This window comes from Toxorhynchites rutilus, chromosome 2 (assembly GCF_029784135.1).
Source record: "Toxorhynchites rutilus septentrionalis strain SRP chromosome 2, ASM2978413v1, whole genome shotgun sequence".
NCBI classification, from domain to species: Eukaryota; Metazoa; Arthropoda; class Insecta; order Diptera; family Culicidae; genus Toxorhynchites; species Toxorhynchites rutilus.
The window spans coordinates 7,267,076-7,277,964 of record NC_073745.1 but is presented as its reverse complement, the minus strand read 5'-3'; the positions used below and the strand labels follow the sequence as shown (position 1 = coordinate 7,277,964).

At 38.9% G+C, this 10,889-nt stretch overlaps 1 protein-coding gene across 1 annotated transcript; it reads right to left on the bottom strand.

Moving 5' to 3' along the window:
- LOC129770500 (uncharacterized) lies at positions 1 to 1,096 on the bottom strand. Its single transcript, XM_055773385.1, has 2 exons — positions 630 to 1,096; positions 1 to 563 (listed from the first exon to the last, which is right to left on the bottom strand). The coding sequence occupies exons 1-2, from the start codon at positions 1,025 to 1,027 to the stop codon at positions 152 to 154; spliced, it is 810 nt and encodes a 269-aa protein (XP_055629360.1). The 5' UTR covers positions 1,028 to 1,096; the 3' UTR covers positions 1 to 151.
- Between the last annotated feature and the right edge of the window lie 9,793 nt (positions 1,097 to 10,889).

Here is a 10,889-nt window from a genome sequence, read left to right as displayed (position 1 = left end):
TTCAATCGTTTCAATGGTTGCAAATGTTTACAACAATCAAATCGCGCGTTCTTTCTCAAACTAAATGAAATATTGTATTGAAAGCTTAAATTCTCCAGCAATGAGATGCTACGAATAAATATGTATTTCTTTCGATACTGTTCATTATATCCTATGCGGCTTTAACCGTTATTTTTGGATTCCATTCCTCGAGCATCGATATAACAAGTTCCCACATGAGATTTTTCTTGGGATCATCCACCAGAACCAATTTTAAACTTGGTAACCGGTAAAGACAGTTGAATCCTTTATCGGTTACAGCGGTGCCCTTCAAATTCAAAATTTCTAACGAGGGAAATTCCGATCCAGAGACCCGATCCAAACACCAGTCATCAAATCTGGACACATTTTCAAACGATAGATACTTAAGATGTTGTAAGCGACGAATATTCTCCAAGCCATCGTAGTACAGATCCATGTTGTCGCATTTGATTTCCTCCAAAATGAAGTTCGGGTCCGCATTCTTTGGTAAGTCATAATTATCCTCATCATCCATTTTAACCCATTCCTTTCTACCGCGAAACCTGTTCGAATGGAAAAGAACAAAACAGATAAACGAATGCGTTGGTAGAACCATGGCCCATTTTTACCTCACGGATCCCTGTCTGTGCACGATAAAATGTGCCGCCGCTAAATCATTCCCCAGCATAGCGTGTCTTTCGGGGATATACTTTTGCATGTAGGCATTCGTGGTTTCCTTACGTCTAGTCCACCAACGCTTGAGCCCACCTGGGGAGAGATCAATTGGCTGTTGCATCGATTCAACCAATTCTGAATTCCTATTGCTTGTTGCGAATAGCTTGAAGACGCTGTAAAATTCGTCCGGTCTTTCGGAATATGGAGTTCGCCAGTTTAGCTTTGCTTTGTCGGCTTCAATTTTCTCCTTCAAACGGTCCAATTTTGGATTCTGGGTCTCATCTTGATTGAGCCGTAACACAGATGTAAACAAGGACCGTTGTGGGACATGAATTTGCCGTAATTTTATCATTATTGTGAGATTGGATAACTAATGAGAAGAAAAATATTATTTGTTTTGAGAACTTCCTGGTTGACAGGTGCGACATACCGAATGAGTGCGAAACAAAACAAAAGTAAATCAGAGAACTCACGCAATGTCATATAATGTGTCACGATTTGTGTAAATAGTGGGAATGTTGAACAATTGCAAATCAATCCGCGTTGACGGCATTGAGCTTCGTATTACCAAGGCGGTATAATAAGGTGGAACGTTATGTCAGAACTGCTGTTCAGCCATTACTTGAGTTCGAATTGACAGCGGCCAAACGAACGACTAGAGTTTTCCGAGAAAGAGGATAACAAATGGCATGCAATGAGGAGTGCATGCCGCTATGTGTTTGCTGCGCATAAATGTTGGTTTTGTTTACGCTGTTGGCATCATTGTAGTGTTTCGGTGACTGCTGCAAGTTATTGTCTGCATTGCTGTTCTACGGGACGTGAGGGTTGTTGCCGTTGCTGCTGGGATTGGAAACTCAGCGATTGTGGGAGCTTTGCTAGTGGGTATATAAAAGAGGTGGCTCTTAATAACCGGTGGGCTTGTGCCGTACTGCTTTAGCTGGAGACTCGCCTGATCGTTCGGGTTGTGAGACACATCAGCTAGTTCGATTGAAACCAGCCCAGCGTAGGTATATGTTGGTGGGGACCGCTATGTAGCATAAAGATTTGATCTACTTTGTTTATAAACAAAAAAGCCGCTGTCATTTTTTATCCCCTCTCGCATCATCCATGCCTTATCATCATACTGTCGAAAACGAACAACCTGTCAATTCCAGCTCCTTGGTATTACGAAATGGGGGAATACCCAGCAAACATTAAGGCAAGGCGCAAATTGAGACGCATATAGCGCGAGTAACTTGGCGCGATATAGCGCCTGTTTTTGTGGCTAATGAAAACAGATAGAACGACGCAAATTAGCCAGATGACGCGAGATGGTGGAGCGCTCGTGAGACACGACTCGCGCGACGCTGTGGCTGAACCACAGTTTCTCGTGCTGGTTATGCCGGTTGTGGTAGTTGTGTTGGTGAACAATCATATAGCGCCGTGGGTTTGACACTGTATGGCTGTACTGGTCGGGTGATTGTGTTAGTAAATAAATATATCGCGCAACTCTGTGTTAATCAGTCATTGTATGCGAGTGACATGTTATTTACACCAAACTGCGACTCAATATGCGCTCCACCACGCTACGTTTGTGGCACGTATGAGTCGTGTTGGTAGTTTCGCGTTCTCTTACGAGCGCTATACGCTTCTCAATTTGCGCCTAGCCTAAATCGTATAATTTTGCACGTGCCAAGTCTTACAAGAAATCCGAATAAATCATAATCGCATATAATATCAATCAAAGTATGTATCGTGTATATTTGAAATCGCATAAAATGTAAAAACTTGATTTTATATACCATTATCAAATTAAGTCGCAATTCGGTATAATAAACATCAGTTTTATGATGTACATTGTCGTAAAATATATTTAATCCGCATCATATGCGTATATTACGCTGATGCAGTTTGTGTGTCGTATAAGCGTATAATTTAAATCGATTCAGTACTGTAGTAAATCGTGTTGCATGCTGAAGAAAATCATGAAACAGTAAATCATATTAGATCCTAATAAAGAACACATTACATCATATTGAAATGTCAATGATGCACTCGAAAGTTTTAACCGCTGTTGAATTAAATTTCAGATAGCCGCGCGAGATAGCTGGTGGATGATAATCCAGACGACCGGAGTTCGAACCCACATCGGAGCAGTTTTCACCAAACATCAATCTGTGGCATTTTAAACATTCATATTCCACTCCCAACACAAGTCAATCAAACAATTATTATTTCTACGAACATAAATACTCATATATAAAAATGGCGATTCGTGAGGTTGTAATAAACATTTCACGAAAATATTTTGCGCCATTTGTTTTTTTCTATATCTGTAATAAATCGTATATAAGTATGGCAAAAGTTGTATTTGGTGCTTTGACAATTCATGAATATATTCATATTAGATCGCAATTCAATTCCAACATAATCGCTATTATAGCCGGTCAAAGTTGCATATTCATCCAAACAAATTCGGTAAGCATTTGCCATGTATGTATATGGCCTCCACTTTTGCATGCATATGCCAGTTAGGCGCATTATATGCCAACCAAATTTTAGGGCATATGATGTTATATATACGCTTGTTATGCGATTTAATGTTTGCTGCGTCAGGAAAAGCAACAGGCGCATCACACCACGTTTCGCGCCAATGAACGAGTTGATAGCTAAAACTAATAATCAGCATTTTTAGGCTATAAAAGAGTTAGCGCCATGTGGCTCACACCCTTTTTCGCGTGTAGATCGGTGCAGTGAGGTTTAAGTATTTGACTTTAAGAAAAGTGAATAATAAAGTGTTTTTTAAAAACTCGTTTGTTCAAAGAACAAACATAACTGGCGCAGTCGGTAGGATAAGTATCGAAGTGAACTAAAAGAGACCCAGCGACAGGAACCGAGAAAAGCCACGTCATCCAACAGGGGATTAATCACCAGGAACGACGCTTCATCGAGGAACGACAGCTAAGGCCCGCTTCGATCTTGTGAACACATGTGGAAAATAATAACGTAAGTCATTTTTATCCTTTTACTGTGGAAAAATTGCAAAAGCAAGAAAATGCCTAGCAACCGATCAAGTGAAATTGAGCAGCTCCAAGCTACTGTGGCTGAGCTCCAAGAAATGCTGCTTAGCAGTGGAAGACAGTTTGACAATTATAGACTGCCTGACCCGATTCGAAACATGTCTGAATTCACAGGCATCAAAAAGGAATTACCTGCCTGGCTTGAAGAGCTAGAAGAAATATACCAAATGTACTTAGTGAAGGGAGACAACAACGCTCCCGACACGATACCCAGCCACTATATGAGGGCTATTAAAAATAAAATAAAAAGTGATGCGCGCACCGTTCTATGCGCAAACGGAAATCCTAATACCATACCTGGCATAAAACGGGTTCTGTCGGAAATTTATGGCGATCAGAAAGATCTAGCCACAAACTTGTCTCACCTATTTCACATGAAACGAGGTGATAGAAATAACCATAAATTTTATACGGATGTAAAAGAATTATCCACAAAAATCAAGATGAACCTATCGCTTAATCCACTGCAAACAAATGATCTGATTGAAATACTAATAGTTACCAAATATTTAGACAACATAGGCGAGCCACTCGCATCCATAATAAGACAATCCAAACCTACCACATTAGAAGATGCATACCAATCGGTATGCATCAACCAAAACGCTGAGGTGCGAAATCGCCCATCATACAGTAAATTCCCACGACAAAAAGACAACTACAAAGACAAACCGAACAGCAACGGCGAAGCGAAATCCAATCCCCCTCGCTTCAAACCCGCGGCAAAACCATTTCATAAGAACAAAGCCGAAGTTCACAATAACGAAGTGAACGACGACACCGACAACGACAAAGACAATGACGATGACGATGACACTGCAAGCGAAACAGGAGACGAAATAAATTTTCAAACCGTTCGTGTAGCAAACATGCCAACATGAACTTTATTCCATACCTGCGCCTGTCCACCACGAAGGGATATTTAAATTTCCTAGTGGATACTGGCGCTAATAAATCATACATCAACCCTGAGCACGTTAATATATCGACAAAAATTAAACGACCAGCCGTTATAAATAACAAGAACGGAAAGTTTCTTATAGATCGCGTGGTAAACACAAATTTGCTCCCGGAAGTATCCGATGAAAAACTTCCGTACTATGTCTTCAGATTTCATGATTTCTTTGACGGCCTTATAGGCTATGAAAATTTAGCTGCCATGGGTGCGGTAATCGACACCTCCAGAGCATTTGTTACATTTAGTAATCGTAGATACACGGTGTCAAAATATTTCCCCACTTCTATCAATTTCCACGGCACCGATGAAAACCTATTCGAAATCTGCACCACAACGAACGGCTCATTTTTAATTGATAAGGAAATCAGTTTGAATCCTAACGTAATTTTAAAACCAGGCGTTTATGAAGCAAATAATTATAAAGCTTTCGTGCATCTAACCAAGAAAGGTGAACAAGGCCACACGGCACTTCAGCCATTCCCTAGTGACGCTTTCGAACTAGAAATCAATCATCAGAAGGTAAATCCTCGTTTGAATTTCCCATCAGAACACCTGAATAACGAAGAGAAAAATGCTTTGATCAAAACACTCAGATCATTCAAAGACGTATTCTTTGCGGATGATGAAAAGCTAACCTTTACACACGAGGTAAAGCATTCTATTAATACAACGGATGAAAAACCCATCCATCAAAAAACATATAAATACCCTTACCACCTCCGTAAGGAAGTTTCAACCCAAATTACAAAAATGTTGGAAAACGGTATAATTAGAGAATCCTCTTCACAATGGACCTCCCCCATCTGGGTCGTACCGAAAAAACTCGACAACTCTGGGAAACGAAAATATCGCATTGTTGTCGATTATAGAAAATTGAATGAAAAAACCCCGGCGGATCGATATCCGATTCCTGAGGTGAGCGAAATCTTAGACCGACTAGGAAAAGCTCAGTATTTTACAGTGCTCGACTTAGCTAGTGGTTTCCACCAGATTGAAGTCGACCCTAAAGACATCCCGAAAACCGCTTTCAATATTGATAATGGCAAGTACGAGTTTCTTCGTATGCCATTTGGACTGAAAAACGCGCCTGCGACTTTTCAGCGTCTTATGGATACAGTGTTGAGAAAACATTTAGGGATCCGATGTTTCGTCTATATGGACGACATCATCATTTACAGTACTAATCTTCAAAGTCATTTAGAGGACATCAAAAAAGTTCTCCAAACCCTTAGGGATGCGAACTTGAAAATTCAATGTGACAAATCCGACTTCCTTCGAAAGGAAGTAGCTTTCCTAGGACATGTCGTCACAATAGACGGGGTAAAACCCAATCCTAATAAGATAGAGGCTATAAAGTCTTGGCCTCTACCAAAAACCTCCAAAGAATTAAAATCGTTCCTCGGAACTATAAGTTATTATAGACGATTCATTCCTAAATTCGCCCATATTGCAAAACCCATGACTTCAAAACTCAGAGGTAAAAATAAAATCATCGATATTGATCATGATTACGAGAGAGCATTTGAAGAGCTAAAAACAATCATGACAACAGAAACACTTTTGGCTTACCCTAACTTCGATAATCCGTTTATTCTTACAACGGACGCATCAAATGTTGCCATTGGGGCAGTTCTAGCTCAATTACATGACGGAAAGGAACGGCCTATTGCATACCTATCCAGGACATTGAGCAGAGCTGAAGAAAAGTATTCAGCCACGGCGAAAGAGCTTTTGGCCATTTATTTTGCTGCCAAAACCTTTAGACCGTACCTTTATGGTAGAGAGTTCACGATTTATACGGATCACGAACCTCTTACAAAGGAATTAAAGTTAACAGATTCCACGGGAAGAGTTACAAGACAAAGGCTCTACTTGGAACAATTTGATTTTAAAATAATTTATAAGAAGGGCAAGCAAAACGTTGTTGCTGATGGCCTTTCAAGGATTCCACGCACAGAATTGAACCTAAACGAAGAACTATCTAATCAATTTTTCGATAATGACCCGATCTATGGACCAGAGATCATTAATAAATATGCGAACCAACTACTTATTTACAGAGCAGATGATGCTGCAAAGAGTCCATACCTTGCGTGTATGGTTTTTCCAAACCATTTTCGTCATGTATTTCACAAACCTGACTATACGGAAGACGACATAAAAGACATTCTAACAAGACACTTAGATCCGACGAAACTAAATGGTATTTTTGCCGACCTGAATATTGCCCGAATGTGCCAACACATTATCGATACAAATTTTAAAAATATTAAAGTTCATTTAACTAATATCAAACTTCCAGATTTAATTTCAGGTACCGATCAGAACGAATTTATAAGAAAATGTCACAGCTTCAATCATCGTGGATACAAACTAACATACGAGGAAGTACAGAAGTCAGTCTTCTTTCCCCGCATGTTGGCTAAAGTGAAAGAGTTCGTCAAAAACTGCGAATCTTGTAAATTTGCTAAGTATGAACGAAGACCATTCGTTATACCTCATTCTAGACGAATCTACAATGGACCATTCGAAAATGTTTTCATAGATGTCTTTATAAAGGAGACTGAAAAATTTCTTACTGTTGTAGATTCATTCTCAAAATTTGCACAGATTTACAAGATCATGCATGAGACAACAGATGAAATTCAAGAAACACTAATAAAATACTTCAAAACGTTTGGCATTCCCAAATTAATTACTTGTGATCAAGCCACAAGCTTTCGAAATTCAAAATTCAAAGAATTTTTGGAAAATTATGGCATCTCCTTGCATTTTGCCAGCTGCAGTGACAGTAATGGTATCGTGGAACGATTCCACAGTACTTTGCTAGAAATGTACATGGCCAATCAGAAAAAAGTAGAGAATCTAAATTTATACGAAGGTCTTGCCATGATCACAGCGATTTATAACGAAACCAAACATTCGTCAATAAATTTAAAACCGAGAGAAGTTATTTTCGGCACTTGTAGTTCTCTCAATCCAATAGAAATCAACCTATCAAAACAAAAAACATTACAAAACGCAAAGGACTCATTAACGAATCAGGCACACAAACAAAATTCGAAAATACCTTTAGTAACTCAAGAAGAATTCAAACAACTAAACAAACAAAGATTATTGGTGAAAGGCAAAGCTAAGCCCACACCTAGAGGACATAGATACAGACTAATAGACATTACAAATGAGACAGAAAAAACAGTAACCGACCAGGCCGGAATTAAAACACATAAAAAACACATTAAGAAAAACTTTACAGATAACTAAGACACAGACTTTTCTATTACAGACTATGGCTCTGGCTTTGGACAACGACGAATGGCAAAATTTTAGTACACGATTTAGACAAGAGCCCGGTAGCAATCATACATTTAGGAAAAGCTTATGTAAGCAACAATTATTTTAGGATACTGCACCGAGTAGATCTCATTAAATTACAAAACTCTGTTGAAACACTTTTATATCATGCAAAAACAAATATAGATTCAGCTGATTTCCTAAGCGTATTAATTCAAACTAAAGTAACGAAACTAGAACAGACATTTTTGAAATTAAAACCCTCTACTAGAGTTAGAAGATGGGAAAAACTAGGTTCACTTTGGAAGTACATTTCAGGTAGCCCCGATGCAGAAGATTTAAGGATTATAAACTCAACTTCAAATAGTCTGATAAATGCGAATGAAAAGCAAATCAAAATTAATCACATATTCGAAGACAGAATTAATAAATTAACAGAAAAAGTGAATAACGTAACAATAATACTGAATAATACAGCATTGAAAAACGATAAGGATTTCAGATCAGTAGGTTTGCTCTTTTGCTTAGATGAACTCACACAACAATTAGAAGATTTAGAGGAGGCAATAGTTTTGGCTCAACACAACATCCCAAGCAGCAGAATTATCAATGCAGAGGAAATCACGAGAATTCATCATCTTCTGGAAGGAAACAATTTTATAGCAGGAGCCTTGGACTTCGCTAGTGCATACGTGGTTTCATCCAAGGAATCCATTGCCTACATACTGAAGGTACCACGAATCAAGGATGCTGAATATGATCTCAACTTCATCGAACCAGTTATCTTCAATAACTCCCGTATATCCATCTCAACCAACTATTATCTACAAGGTCCGTCATCTTTTGCGCTAAAATCCCTCTGCGAAATGAGTAGAAACGTCTATGTATGCTCAAGTACGCAGCTTGAACCAATAACCAAATGCATTCAACAATTGATGAGAGGTGAATCAGCTACATGCCCAATGGAAAGAACCTACACCAATGGTATTATCAAACGAGTCGATGACTCAAACGTGATTATCAATGACGCGGAAATATCAATAACATCGAACTGCTCATCGAATCATAGAAAACTTAAGGGATCTTTCCTCGTACAGTTTTCAAACTGCACACTTTTTATCAACGACGAAATGTACTCCAACATTAATAAAGAAGTTCAACTGGCATCATTCGTTCCAACAACGGGATTGACGGTAAATTTTACTACGATTACAAACAAATTCCCTATAGAATACTTACAGAAGTTACATCTGGAACAACGTGGTCATATCAAACACATCAATCTAAGGACAGATAACATCCAATGGAAACTCGAACTCTTTGGGTGGACATCGTTTGGATTCGGTTCAACAATAACAATTATTTTCATCGTAGCTCTATCATTTTGGATCTGGAATAGACTCCCATCGAGATCATCAATGTCGCATCTAGAGGAACTTCAAAGTCATCAGAACCCGGAAGAACCATCGGAACCTAACAGACAAACTCGCCCGAAGATCACTATGGTACCGCAAGCATAAATCCAGAAAACAGAAAGCCGAGGACGACTTTCATCCCAGGGGGAAGCCGTCAGGAAAAGCAACAGGCGCATCACACCACGTTTCGCGCCAATGAACGAGTTGATAGCTAAAACTAATAATCAGCATTTTTAGGCTATAAAAGAGTTAGCGCCATGTGGCTCACACCCTTTTTCGCGTGTAGATCGGTGCAGTGAGGTTTAAGTATTTGACTTTAAGAAAAGTGAATAATAAAGTGTTTTTTAAAAACTCGTTTGTTCAAAGAACAAACATAACTCTGGGTAGGCATGACGATATGGGTTTGCAGAAGAAATGAACACACTTTCAAAATAAAAATTATGAATGAAATTTATTTTTACCAAATCAAATTAGTACTTTATGTGAATGAAAACCACTTTTTCTTGCAAGTAGTGAAAAAATATCATACAAAAATTGTGTCTGTGTATTTTTGTGTATTTTTTTATTATAATGGTAAGTTTTGGTGAGAATTTCTGAAAATTCGTAGAAAATAGTTTAAATTAGGATCAGAACAACGTACTTCTAGTAGGTAAATAACGCCCAGGAAAAAATCTCATACAAAATTTAGTAATTTAAAATTGCCTTAGGGCCGACTAATCTGACAGAGAAGAGTTGGCCTCATACAAACTAATGTCGTATCCAGATGTCGACACCATTCCGCCGTCAACGCGAATGATATTTTCAAATCGGAGATTTTGATGACAAATATTTTTACTTGCAATCAGACATAGACTTTACGGAAACTTGCTAGGAAACTGAACAAATACTGATGGGACTGCGAAACTTGTGAGAGTGAGGGATGGAAATCATTTTTCGCTTCAAACGTCCCAGCTGGCAGCAGTTGCAATTTCACTGACAGAACTAGAACAGAACAGAACCTAGTTATACTAGGTAAACCTGTGCAAAAATAGGAAAATTATGGTTGCCATTGAACAACAACCAGTTTCCGTATTTTATCTCCGAAACATTATAATTACAAATTTCACTCTTTCCGTCCCGTTGATTAAAAGTCAACAAATTATAATTTTCGTTTATTCGGATTGGTTCTAACTAGACTTTCCGAGATCTCGCACAGCACCCAAATGAGACAGTGTGCTTTGCGTTATCCAGTCTCGCATCTCACAAAGTCATTGGGAGCTGTCTGCAACAAATGAGCGAGGTAGAAAACAGCCGAGCGAGCAGACTTCCTGTGCGCGCTGAAATTCGAGTTTCGATTTTCTCTTCCTCACAGCCCTTCCATGTGCAAGTGATGAGACCGGGCTTTATACCGCGAGCTACAATACAGAATTCTCCTGATACCCAATCGGATTCACATATTCCAGTTTTTCGACCAACAAAGGCAGATACCACAACAACCACATCAAGAAA